The 14036-nt window shown below is 48.1% G+C and overlaps 1 protein-coding gene and 1 long non-coding RNA gene across 2 annotated transcripts in view; one reads left to right on the top strand and one right to left on the bottom strand.

Moving 5' to 3' along the window:
* LOC309971397 overlaps nt 1–14036 on the bottom strand; it is a 1020865-nt gene that overhangs the window by 691046 nt on the left and 315783 nt on the right. The window lies entirely within an intron of this gene.
* Nucleotides 1055–14036, top strand: part of HABP2 (hyaluronan binding protein 2) — a 36579-nt gene continuing 23597 nt past the window's right edge. Inside the window, exons 1-2 of the mRNA XM_082854860.1 lie at nt 1055–1211; nt 13807–13843. Coding sequence (XP_082710986.1) covers nt 1143–1211; nt 13807–13843 — 106 coding nt within the window. The 5' untranslated portion in view covers nt 1055–1142. The remainder of the gene's footprint in view (nt 1212–13806; nt 13844–14036) is intronic.

Raw genomic sequence — 14036 nt, 5'->3', positions numbered from 1 at the left:
ACAGATTGGGGGTAATTTAGGAGCTAAAGTGGCAGGACTTGGTTTGTCCTTCAAGGGTTGTCTATCTGGTGGCTGGGGCACTGACTCTGGCCTTCTCCTGGGCTGGTACCTTTGGGGCCCTTCATGACCAGCAACCTGGCTTCTAAAGGTAGAAGCAGCCACTGAGGAGTCCAAGTACACGTGCCGAGTAGGGATGGCAAATGGGCGAACAGGAGGCCCAGGTGAGCACCCGCCTCAGTCGGCAGCAGGGTTTCAGAACCTGGATTTAGGACTCAGGTGAGAGGATTCCTGGAGCCCTTGCATAGATTATTGCGGGCAGTGAGGTGTTGACGGGAGCTCACAGTGATGCTTATTAAAGAGATCAGCTGTATCCACGAGCACCCACACTTCACAGGTAACTGTTGCTCTACACATTGCTACCTGTAACCAGGGCAGCTATAAAAGGAACGTAGGAAACAATTGGCCCCGAATATGAACACCCTGGGTTTTTTTCCTGCTCTTGATCAAAGAAAGACTCCAATGAAAGGAGAAAAAAAAAACTAATTAAAAAGTTAAAACCTTATGTAATGAAATTTAAAAGAAAACTTTTGAAGCCAACAAGCAACCATGGGCCATGCTTCAAAGGGCCCAGAATCAATGTTTGTCAATAGCAGTTTTGCCTCCTTTAATTTATTTTTCATGAATATAAAGCGTGATGTTATTAGGAGCCCATCCATGCCTTAATTCTGTTTGAGATTTGGTGAATCCGAACTCTATTAACATTCTGTTCAAATCGGCAATGTCAGAGGCCTGTGGCAGGGCTCGCACCTTGTGGCTGGGATGCCAGGGAACCATCGGGCCTTCTGCGCTGAACACTCAGCAGCTACCCCCTCACCCCCAACCCCGGGAGCCAGGGGCACTTTGCTGCTTTCTCTCCAGAAAACAAACCACCCCCATGGCTCAGCCCAGCCCCAAAGTTACCATTTGTTTAATCAAGATAGTTGGTTTGCAAAACATTAAACAGTATTTGATGCCTAGTTAATAATTTGCATCCTCTTCATTTGTTCCTGAATCCTTGGAGACTGTGACACTTTCCCCCCTCAAGGCACAGACAACAAAAGAAATTGTTTTTAGAGCAAAACAAGAGTTCTTACACTACAAAGATGTTTGCCAGAATGTCTGATCTCCATGTTCTGCTGTTAATGTTTCTGGCGGGAAAGACAGCCTTCGGGGTAAGTGTTCTTTTCAAACATCTGTAGTTGAGAGACTCTGAGGTTATTAGGAGGACCAAACCAGCTGGGCCAGGAGTGATGAGAAACTTTAGTCGTGAAAGGCTGGTGCCGCCAGGTGGAATATGCCCTGATTTCAAGGGCTCATGCAGGCCTGGCATGTTGGTTGCTGTTAAGGGGCCAGTTCCATGAAGCCATGCAATTGACGTGAGCCCTCTTGGAGCAGAGTCTCCATGAACACCTTCCAACTAAGAAGATCAGAGCAAGAAGTTCTGCTAAGGCAGTGTGTTGTGATCTGGCGTGGATCTCAGAGATCCCTCTGGGAAGCTGCCGAAAGCTACAAGCTCTCTCTCTGTACATGCCAACACACCTACCACGTCCTCCAGCTGTTTCAGGTGACACTAGGGTAAGCATCCCTGTGCTTTGGCTCTAGAGGAGAATCCTGCTGGCAACAGGTTCACTTAGATGGATTAGATTTGGAGAGAAGCTTTGTGGGCAGCACTTTTTCTCCCATCACCCTGTAACCGTGGCTGTAGTGAATTGGTCAGAGAGGAGCAGGGGCCCCAGGAAGGTCATGGTGAGAATGGAAGGAAAGGGACATCAGGGATTCTCACGTGGGGGACTCAAGACATCCGGGAGCAGGTGAGTTGTGGAGGTGTCGGCTCCTGCTGTGTGCTGTTGTGGTCCAAGAGTGTTAGCTGGGTCTCTGTGGACATGTGAGAGAGGGCCTTCACCAGACCTCGCACCTCTTGGTTGGGTTGGAGGCGTGAGTGTGGGCTTGGGAGCCAGGGTTTGAATCTCAGCTTTGCCGCCTTCTAGCTGTGGAACAAGTAACAAGTAACATCATCTCTGTGAGCCTCAGCTTCCTCTACTGCAAACCTAGTGATAATCTCCCCCAGATTTGGGAAGGGTCGAGACCGATTAAATGGGGCAATGTATGTGGCTTTCAATAAATGTTAGCCCTTTTCCCTTAAGATTTCCAAAGTGAATACGAGTTCTCTATAAAAATCAGAGAATGCGCCCCTTTGTTGGAGTGGAGGGGGTTTGAACAGAGAACAAGAAAGGGGTGAGAACTGAAATAACAGTCATAACCTATTTATCTCATTAAATACCTTTGTATCTTATTTTCCATTTCACTCCATAGAGATTTTCCTGCAGGCAGCAGATTAAATTCCAGGTTTTCTGATTAGCACGCTTTAAAAACAACAGCTTCTCCTCCCCTTTTGGTCAATTGTACTCAGACATCTACCTTAGTTCCATATTAAGCTGGCAATGACTCACCTCTGGAAGAGTTTTCTTTTCCAGAGATGACGTGTGTGTGTGTGTGTGTGTGTGTGTGTGTGTGTGTGTGTGTGTGTGTGTGGTGTGTGGCTACAATGACCGGTTGTTATCAAACCCCCTACATCACTGATTGTTGTTGGATGTCTGGGGCCAAGATCCTGCAGAAATACCGCAAGTCTAGAGAAAAGCGATGGAAACTATCAGAGGTTCACAAGGGACCCGGCGAAAGTACCAGTCAGAAAGAATTAGATCCTAAAGTTTGCAGGCAAGGAAGAGAGTGGATGCAGTCTGTTTGAAATTCACCAAAAGGTAATGCTCGCCCCAAATCCCTTTTTTGCAAGCCCCAGTGAAATTTTAGGGTTAGCGATGAAAATATAAGTCAATAATGGATAAAAGAGAAAATACGAGAGATAGCCTTTAGGCAATGAGATTAGTCAATTCCAAACAGGGGATTCAGGGCTTTGGAATGTTTTCTTACTCCAGATGTGTGCCAGACAGGTGGTCGGCAGCGCAGCTTGTGTCCCATAGGCCAGTACACAGACATCCAGGGGAAAGTGGCCAGTTCACTCAGATGTCTAGAGAGTTTGAGGCAACATCAGGAAGGAAGGGGCCACATAGCCCGATGTACAGGGTGGCCTCTCCTGCCCCATGTAGCTAAAAATAATAACCAACTGCTACCATTTGATGAAAAATCCTGTGTGCCAGGCTCTGTGCTTTTGACGCCTTGGTCTTTGGGTCCTCCAGAAGGACCCTAAGAAATAGGTACTGTTACTGATCTCAGTTTACAGATCAGGAGCTGGGTAATGTGTCCTCAGGTCACAGAGCTGGGAGGTGGCAGAGCTGAGTCCTAGACTATGGCTGGTGTCCATCTGTCTGGATAAGGTCTCTTGCCTGGGGCCTGGCTAAGGACGAGATTTCTTTGGTCCATATAGCTTCAGGGCATTGTCCTTCCTGTAGGGATGGGAGGCTCTTAGACCAGGGGCCTCTTTCCTGGGTGGAGTATAACAGATTCCATGTGCCTCTGAAACTTTAAAGCAAAGGGTCTCTGATTGCTGCCCATTGGAAAGGTGCCTGGAGACCCTCCCATGAGCTCAGATCATGCAACAAAAATTATGAAGACTTCTCTGTAGGCTCGTCTTTAACTTAGGTTTTCATTCAGATATCCACGATCCAAAAAAGTGCAGTCCAATATAGTTGTCATGGATTCCAGGGAATCCTTCGTAGTGCCTTCCTGGTCTGGTCTAGATTTGTTTTCCTTACCTGTCAGTTTTGAACACCTGTCCCCAGCACAGTCTTGTATTGTTATTCCCATTTTTTTTTTAATTTATTTATTTTTGGCTGTGTTGGGTCTTCGTTTCTGCGCAAGGGCTTTCTCTAGTTGTGGCAAGAGGGGGCCACTCTTCATCGTGGTGCGCGGGCCTCTCACTGTTGCGGCCTCTCTTGTTGCGGAGCACAGGCTCCAGACGCGCAGGCTCAGTAGTTGTGGCTCACGGGCCCAGTCGCTCCGTGGCATGTGGGATCTTCCCAGACCAGGGCTCGAACCCGTGTCCCCTGCATTGGCAGGCAGATTCTCAACCACTGCGCCACCAGGGAAGCCCCTGTTATTCCCATTTTTTGAAGGAGAAACAAGCCCAAAGACGTTGAACTAACTTCCCAGCCAGGACAAAGACCCAGCTCCGTCCAATTCCTTGTCCATCACAGGAGGCCCGCTCAGCTGTATGTGCCCCATCCCCAGGGCTTGGACATCTCTTCTTGCTGCGGTTCTTAGGGTGATTTGAGGTGCCACTGGCCTCAGCCATAATGTAGTTTGACCTCTTCTAGGGTCATAAGCCAGAGGACAAGCTTGTCGGGCCCGCCCTGCTTATCTCAGCCCATGCGCAACAGCGGCCTTACAATTAAAATGCATGTTTGCTCCCATTTCTAAGCTTTTTAAACCCTAGAGTTTAGAGTCCAAGAACTCTAGAACTCCAGAATCCTCCTAGATAGAGAGTCACAAAAATGTCTGCACAGATCAGAGGTTGCAAATTGGTAGCTTGGGGTACATCCTGCTCACAGCCCGAGTTTTATTTGGTGGGTAGGAGTTCAGCCTGAAGAGTATTTTCATTTCCTTTCAATTGCCTGGTGACATCTGAGAATCAGAACATTTCACATAACAATACAGATCCCCAGCTTTTCTTGAAAATCAGGCGTTCTAGTGACACAGGCTCCCATTCTTGCATGGCACAAAGGGGAGAAGGAACTATTGCTTATTAGAAGCTGAATTAGAAGCTTATATTAGAAGCTGAAGCCTCCCAGATCCCACAGGCCCCAGCACCCTCTCTTCTGACACCCTCTCTGCTTGACAGGTGAACATTATCTACCTCATTCTACCTTGGAAAGAGAGAGGCAGAAAGAGAAAGAAATGGAGAGAGAGCCTGCTTGTCGGGTTATTGTTTAGCAACACTGTGGACGCTGAGGTATTAGAGCCAATTTTGGATGGTCAGGTAGCAGGGCTCAGTGTCTGATTAATTCAAGCATCCAAATCTACCTGGCCCCCAGGACCAAACAAGGCCATGGATGGGATAACACGAACCACCTTTTTCAAAGTGTCGATGCTCTGGAATGTCAGAGCCTCTTTCAGGCCTAGGAGACATCACTTCCTCTTGCTGTAACCCATTCAGAGTCTTCTGGAAAAGAGAGGGACGGAATTGCACTGCATGTTCTTATAGATTTTTAAGAAACCTGGTCCTAAGCACAAGTCCATCTCATTAGCTTTGGCGGTGTACACTGGTATTTAGGGAAATCAGGTCTCAGGAAATCGCATGTGTATGTAGGCACAGATATATTTATATTTTCAATTCATTAGAGTTTCCTAAATGCAAAAGCAATTCTGCTGTCACAGAGAAACAGCATGGCAGAATATTCGGCAGCCGGGATTTTAAATAAAACATGCTTTTTCGTCATAATTAATATAACAAGGTTTCCTGGCTTAGGACTCGGCAAAGATCCCAGGAAAAATGAGGGGAGGGGGTTGGTGTGACGTGCTTGTGACCTGATGAACAAATTCGAGGAAGAGTTTGTGCTGAGTGAGCTCCCCTCAATCACTTAATAATTTGAAAAAAAAAATTCAAACTCATTGACAACAGTGGCTAATCATAATCATAGCGCAAGTATTTATTAAGTTTATCAAATCTTTACCATATGTCAGGTATTGTGTGCTTATTATCTCATGTAAAGCTTCCCAACAGCCCTATGAGTTAAGGACCACTGTTATCCTCATTTTACAGATAAGAAACTAAGCTTTACAGAAATTAAGTAATCTGTGCAAATGGCCCGCCTGCGAGGCTACAGAGCTGGGATTCAAACCCAGGTCTGCCTGATGCCAGTTCCGTGCTCATAACCACTGTGTTAGAGGTTGCCATGCCGGGCACTACCCCGAAACGACTGGGACTCTCAATGTGGAATGGAAGGTGTCCAGGGGGACGGTGGCCTCAGACTCCAGTTTCAGGCAGGAGGAAAAGCCACTCCCATCTGGAGGCTCCTTCAACAGTCCCCGGAGCTTTTCTTTCCAACACCAGAAGGATCAAGTCTTGCTAGATGGAAACCCACTAGCTCAGTGCTTTCAAAACTTTAGTCATGAATGAATCCATCTTCAGAAATTTTGCCAAAGCCCAGACTAGTTTCTTAATACTTTTGTTGAACAGACTCACTTTTTGACTACCTAGATAGATATATTTTTAAAGGAAACCATCACTACTATAAATGGGAAAATCAAAGAAGATGAAACAATGCCATTGAATTCTAACCGGCTGCAGCTGTCACGCTAAAACGCAGAGCTGACGCCTGCTTTCTCCTTGTTAGGAACAAGAGGTAGAGGGGAGGGACTTACCAGGGCCACCCCAGTCTGTCTTTGTGATGGGCTTGGAAGAGATGACAGTAAAACTGAGAAGGGAATGACTCTCTCACGCTGTGTTTTGATGTGATGGCTCTCCCTGGCCAGGCACCACCCAAATCAGCTTGGGTACCAGCAGCGGTTCATGTCCCACAACAGAGAAAGCACAGAAGTAAAGACAGCTTCAGGGGTGGCGTTGGTTCCCATCAATGGGGAAGTTACTTTCCTGAGAACCGACTGGCCAAGGAGGTGAATATGGGGCTTGTGCCCACGTGGTGGGCCTCAGACTCCACCCCCACAGGCCCTTCTGTTTCTTTTTTTGTACACCTGCCTTTTCAAAGGGTTCTGAAGTGCATGATCACATCCAGAAATGAGTGTTTGTTTTTATCCAGTCTCCTTATCCTGGATGGTCTCACCACCAATCCTTCAGCCCCCTCCCCACAAGTCCTGGGATGAGCCATCCGCACCAATACTTCTCACTAAGTGCTCACCTGAAGAGTAAGCCACTGCAGATGCTGTGCTCTCCCTGAGCAGACAAATCCCCCTGAATCAAACGTCAGGTTGGGTAAGGGAATTCTTTCTTTTATCACTGGGGAAACGAGGCACAAAGAGATTCAACAATTTGCACGGGAGCAAAGATAGACTCACCTGTCTCCTTGGCCAGGAGCTTCAGGCCTGAGAGGTAAAATGGAAGTGTGGCCAACGGCAGAGTGAGCTGGGGGCTGATTGAAAATGCATGTTCTGGGCCCACTCCAGGCCCATGGGAGCACAACCTGCAAGTGGGGCCCAGGGATCTGAATTCTTATCAAACGCTCCCCAGATAAAAATGGAAATTCCCAGGGTCTACAAACGGGACTCTCCTCTCTGCCCTGCCCCGGCCCTGCTCGCCGCATGAAGCTGCAGTCCAGTCTCCAGTTAACTGGACAGAGGTCTGCACAGGTGGCTCTGAGCCAGGCACAGGTGATCAGCCTCACAGGGAGGCGACCCGGCCTTGAATTCCTCCCTGGCCCAATCCACTCGCGTCCTTACAGGAGCAATGTCACCCTGCTGGGCCTGAGCTTCCTCCTTTGCACATAAAGGGTCGAGGCCAGCTCCTCTTCACAGTGCCTCCTGGCTCATCGCTGCGGTCCTGTGAACAGCTTCATCCAGGCCCTCGAGAAGGAAACCACCCACGGGGACCACTGGCTGGTGCCTCTCCTTTGGCCTCTGAATTTTCCCGTTAGAGCCATTCCTCCTCACCCTGAGCTTCAGATTAAAGCAAAGCCACAGGGAAGCTGCCGATCCTGGGACAGCGTCGCACAGCTTGTGTCTAAAGCAAGGATGAGATTCCTGTGACTACAAAGGACTGAGTGGCACCGCCTCATACTTGCTAGGATGCCTAGAACCTTTTAAAAATGGAGGGCTTCCCCGGTGGCGCAGTGGTTGAGAGCCCGCCTGCCGATGCGGGGAACGCGCGTTCGTGCCCCGGTTCGGGAGGATCCCACATGCCGCGGAGCGGCTGGGCCCGTGAGCCATGGCCGCTGAGCCTGCGCGTCCGGAGCCTGTGCTCCGCAATGGGAGAGGCCACAACAGTGAGAGGCCCGCGTACCGCAAAAAAAAAAAAAGGAAAATAACAAGTATTGGTGAGGATGTGGAAAAATCAGAACCCTCATTTATTGCTGGTGGGAATGTAAAGTGGTGTAGCCACTGCGGAAACAGTATAGCGGTTTCTTAAAAAGTTAAACACAGTATTACCATATGACCCAGCAATTCTACTTCTGGTACTGGCCCAAAAGAATGGAAACCAGGGAATCAAACAGATATCTGTACATCAATGTTCATGGCAGTCTTATTCATATAGCCAAAAGATAGAAACAACCCAAGTATCCTCCAACAGATGAATGGATAAACAAATTGTGATAGATAATGGAATACTATTTAGCCATAAAAAGGAACACATTTTTGAGATATGCTACAACGTGGACAAACCTTGAAAACATTATTCATAGTGAAATAAAGCCAGTCACAGAAGGACACATAATGTATGACTCCACTTATAGGAGGTACCTAGAACAGGCAAAGTCATAGAGACAAAGTGGAATAGAGCTTACTACGGGCTTGGAAGAGGAAGGAAGAGAGTCGTTGTTTAATAGCTACAGAGTTTATGTTGGGGATGATGAAAAAGTTTTGGCTATAGACAGTGGTAATGGTTACATAACATTGTGAATGTAATTAATGCCACTGAATGGTACACTTAAAAATGGTTAAAATGAAAAATATCATGTCGTATATATTTTACAATTAAAAAAAAATGACTGAGGCTTTGCACGTCTCATGACATAGCTTTTTGCAGGAGAGGCCAGAGTGGGAGGATGTTGTGAGGCAGCAGTTGGGATGGTGCCTGGGATACTGGCAACCCCTGTCCTCTGTCACCTCCGCCTCTCACCCTAACCTTGAGCTGTGTCCAGCAGTGGGGACTGGCTCTGCTGAGCTGCGCAGTCCTGTCCCTGGCTTGCCTTCCAGCCCAGCAGCCTCACCCTCACCTGGCCACAGTGCAGAGTTCTCTCCTCCCCAGCTACCTTTAGGAGCAATGCAAATCTTTTCCTGGTGTGCAGTGACATCTGGTCTACCACTCGGTCATGGCAGAATAACTGCAGAGAAAGAGATGGCTGGAATTTGAGTCCCGATGTCTTACTTACCAGGTGAAAGATTTTTCTGCTATTGGTTCATTCTAAGTCAAGCTTCTAGCTCCAAAGGTCAGGTCTAGCCCCGCTTCTCCCCTCTACTGCTTCCCAGTCCTCTGAGAATATTTCCTATCAGTTAATTCCTGGAACCCATCAAGGCAGATTTTAGCCTCTGCCTTTTTGTTTTGTTTTCAAGAAGGTCTAGAATTGTGAAAGGTAGAGGAAGAACCTGAGTTGAAATAATTACTAGAATAAAGATAGGACAGAAGAGATTAGACCTCAACTCCCTCCACCCTCGAGGAGATCACACTGTAAATCAGGAAGACTCCGAAGCAGTATCCTTCTCTCTGCCCCTCCCTGCCTTGCCCACCAACCACCTTGAGCCTAGAAGACACCAGATCGTGAGACATGCTCCCTGGTGACTGGGCTGGGGGGTGGGATATTAACATTGCTAATAATTTGCTTCTAACTGGGGAAGGCCAACGTCCTGAGCCACGGGTCCACTGTGAAAGCCCGATTGTAGATGGACCAGCAGTTGCATCTAGAGAGGTCTCTCTGAATCTATTGCAAAGCAGCTACCTTTCCATGTGCAAGAAGCTGCTATTCCCAGCCCTCTAAGAGGAGCCGAGGCAGCTGTGACCCCTCATCCCTGGTGAGACTGGGAACAAATGTGGTGGACGAAACAGGCAGTGGCTCGTGTGCCTTCTGATCTGGGTGAAGATGTTTGCTGAGATGTGTTTGTCACAGTGGACTGGCTGAGGCTGCAGATGACTTTTGTCCCTTCCCCAGATGTCCTTGGGACCTAGTGGCCCTCTCTGTGTCTTCCCAGGCCTGGGCAACTCTGGACAAGATTTTCCCAAAGGTTTCCAAGAATAAGGACCCAATCTCTTCACCGGGCTCCATGTCCTGCTTCTCTTAGCATTAAGTAGCTCTCCCACTTCCTTCTCCATCTTTTCAACACCATGTTTGCAGGCTGTGGGTCCCTCATCCCTCACAGCAATGGCTCTGGTGTTAGACTGGCTCTTTTCTGGCCTGGCTCTATCATTTACTAGCTGAGTTATTTTGGGCAATTTAATCTCTGCAAATGTGTCTTCTCACCTCTAAAATGGGCATAATTATAGTACTTCAATTATCAAGGATTCTGTGCAATAAAAGAGACAAAATGCACATACATCATTTAGCACAGTCCTTGGCAACTGTCGGGTCCTAATAAATGCGAGCTGAGATCACAGCTGTCCCTTCCTGCGCCTCTTCCTACTTCTTTTGCATCAATGACCTTCCTATTTAGATTTGCAAGTCCCAGGCATAGGAGTTCTTACTTCCCTGTCTCTTTTGAAAACTGGAATGGAATAATGGGATGAAAGGAGGCAGATATTGTGTCTATCCATCCCCCTCAGCCCCCCGCCATCATCCAGGTTAGTTTCAGGATCCAGGTATACGGCATAAATCACTGGCTATTGTCCTAGCCTTTCCGGTTTGGTCCCCCAATATCCAGCCTGGTGTTTGGGCTGCCGGTGTCCACATTTCACCACAGCCTCTTTCTGAGGGTGGATCCAGTGATCCACAAAATGAGTGGGGCTGCTTCCGACCCCTGGGACACCCTGCCATGCAGCCCAGGCTGCACAGCTGGGCGGCAGCTGCTTCAGACCCCCTGAGAGCCTGTGGGATCTGAAGGTGCCCCCAGGCCAGGAAGGTCCTGTTTTCTTTCTGTTTGCTTTCCGTCTGAGCCCCAGCTCCAGCTCCAACTCCTGGGAAGGGCACGTCTGCCACCTGCTGGCTGTGGGCAGCGCAGCACCTGACTCTCCCTCAAGCTCCAGTTTCCAGCTAAGATTTGGGGGTCTCGCCCTGGCTCAGGTCCTGAAGGGCTGGATGAAGACAGGTAGAGAGTGACGGGCCCTGACGTCCACACAAGCTTTATGGAGGGAGGATGAGGCAGGCAAAGGACCAGGACTGGCTGTGACGAGGGAGAGACTGAAGGAGGTGTAACATTTGTCCTCAGGGTCCCCTCATGCTTCTTCTCTGTCACCTGCCTGCCACTCATACCCAGAGGTGCCAACGTCAGCTGCTCCCTGTTCAAGCACCCCAGCCCCAGAAACACCCTAAGACCTGAACCTGCCCTTCTTCTGCCAACTCCGCCTGCCACTACCAACCCCCACCAAACAAAATCCCCACCCCTTGTCTATTTCCTGCAGAAACAGGGCAGGGCAATAGTGATGCATTTAAATAGTCACTGTCCAGACAACAGATGGCTTCTAACCCTTTCTCTTTTTTTTTCCTTTTTTTTTTTTTTTTTTTTTTTTGCGGTACGCGGGCCTCTCACTGTTGTGACCTCTCCCGTTGCGGAACGCAGGCTCCGGATGCGCAGTCTCAGCGGCCATGGCTCACGGGCCCAGCCGCTCCGCGGCATGTGGGATCTTCCCTGACTGGGGCACGAACCCGTGTCCCCTGCATCAGCAGGTGGACTCTCAACCACTGCGCCACCAGGGAAGCCCCCTCTCCCTTTCTTTGCATGACTTTCTCCCCCACAACTTTTTATTTTGTAATTTGTCAAACCTCCAGAAAACTGGAAAGAATAATTCACTGATTATCATTCACCCAGATAGATGCAACACAGAACCTTTGCCATAGTTGCTTTCTGCCATGATCTCTTAGGCATTGGGGAAAAACCCAAACGAACTTTTTGGCCAACCCGATATATACATTTGTTTTGTTTGTTTGTTTGGTTGGTTGGTTTGCTGAATCATTTGCACCTAAATTGCAGACATCTCCCTCCCTACTTCAGCAGCTTCTAAGAATAAGGACGTGTTCCTACAAAACCACACTACCATTATCACTCTCAAGAAATTCAACACTAACGAAATAATACTGACATAAATCTATATTCAGATTTCCCAATTGTCCCAATAATATCCTTTAGGGCTTTTCTTTTCTTTTTTTTTTTTAAATCTAGGATCCAATCAAGGACCCACGCTGCATTTAGTTGTCAGGTGTCTCTAGCCTCATTTAATAAAGAACAGTCTTCCCATCTTTTTTGCCTTTTATGACACTGACAATCTTGCAGAGTCGAGGCTAGTTATTTTGTAGAAAGCCCACAACTTGGGCCTGTCACGTTCCTCATGAGTAGATTTAGGATAAGCATTTTTGTCCAGAATGCTACAAGTTGATGTTGTGCCCTGTTGTGCGTACATCACGTCGGGATGCATTCTTTCTTTTTACCATTTTACCCAAAAATGACTGAGGAGGCTACAGTGAAACAGAAAATTAAAACTTCTGCTGAGGGTAGAGGAAGCAAATATACCAAACTGCCTAGACTGGGTATGAGGAAGATACATCACACTGACGGCCGCTTCCTGGTCACTGAGACCCACCCAAAGGGAACCCTGTCAGGAGATAGAACTCTTGTTTTCCAAGTCAGAGGTCAGCAAACTTGGTCTGTAAAGTACCCGATAGGAGATATTTGGGATTATACTCTCTGTGTCAACAAACGCCCTGCAGTTGCAGCACAAAGGCAGACACAGGCAATGTGTAAGCAGGTGGGCGTGGCCATGTTCCAATAAAACTTTATTGGCAAAAACACAACTGCCAGGTTCGGCTCAAGGACCTTTGTTTGCTGACATCTGATGTAAGTGAAAGAAAATATTCCAGCTATTAAATAGGTAAAACTTTCTTTTTCTGGTAAGTACTGCATTGTAAAAAAAAAAAACAAAAAACACTACCACCACCACCAAAAAACACTATTCCTATCATTATTTACTTTTTTATGCAAAACTTTTTGAGGCATGCCATGTGCCAAGCACCGGCTCAATATTGGGTAAATACCTCAGTGATGAAACATACAACAGCCTCCACTTTCTTGTGAGGGCAGAGTTTGATGTGAGAGACAGATAACATGCAAATAAACATACAAAACTACAAGCTGTAATGGGGACCATGGAGGAAATGAATGGGTGCAGAGACAAAACAATGGGGGCATGTCATACTGATAGGGGAGTCAGGGAAGTGACATTTAAGCTGAGACCCAGTGATGGTCATTGGAGGGGTTGGGTGGAGAGCTTTCTAGGCAGAGGGAACAGCAATTGCAAATGGCCTGAGGTGGAAAGAGCTTGGCTAGTGTCATTTTGAACCAAGGTGTGGCTGGAGATTAGTAAAGAGCAGCAGGAGAGAGGGGTATGGGAGGAGGTTTACAGGTCATAGTTGGTGCTTGTATTTTATTCCAAGAACAGTGGGAAGTAATTGGAGAGTTTAAGCATCTGTCCATCTCCAACTTTAAGGAACTGTCACCTGAGACAATCACTAGACTTGGGCATGAATCCGAATCCTCTCACGGCTGTGTGACCTCTGAGCCTCAATTTCATCTGTGAACAGGCTGATAAGCCTCTTCATAGGGTTGTTAGAGGAGTTAAATGCAGCAATGTGTAGTTGGCCAGAGGAGACGCACAATACATGCTGATCACTGTACCTGACAAGACGGTCAGTACCTGGGCGGCCAGGGTCCAGCATGGGAACAGGTAAGAGCAAGCACTACACATCCACCCTGGGGAGAAGGAGTGGCGCCTTGGATCACTCAGCCAGCACAGGAAGAGTGGGGAGCATCGCCAAATAGGCCCCAGCCCCTCTCTCTCCAATCCCCGACACCACCGCTCCAGCCATCAGGAAGTGCCCCGTGCTCCTGTGCCCTAGCTATGACTCCGAAGGCTCCTTTCAGCTCGCAGGAGCTCAGGAAAGCACCCAGTCTGCTCAGAGGACTCAACCTTGCTCTGCTCTGTGTCATTTTGTTTTTCAGTTCTCCCTCCTGTCTTTACTCACCGACCCGGACCCAGGTGAGTGTGCGGACCCCCTTGGGGCTTCCAACCCCACAGGCTGGTTCTGGGATGGAGAAAAGGGGGCCCGTACATGTGAGTGTGGATGTGACCTCAGGGTTCCAATGGTTCAGAAGTGTCACGGACCGCTTTGAGGATCTTCCCAGAGAAATGCATTCCTGGGTAGTTGTGTGTCCACACACACACACACACA

Source organism: Leucopleurus acutus (genome assembly GCF_964270905.1).
Source record: "Leucopleurus acutus genome assembly, chromosome: 14".
In the NCBI taxonomy this organism is placed as follows: Eukaryota; Metazoa; Chordata; class Mammalia; order Artiodactyla; family Delphinidae; genus Leucopleurus; species Leucopleurus acutus.
The sequence above is the reverse complement of the archived record's forward strand: the minus strand, read 5'-3'. Positions and strand labels throughout refer to the sequence as shown.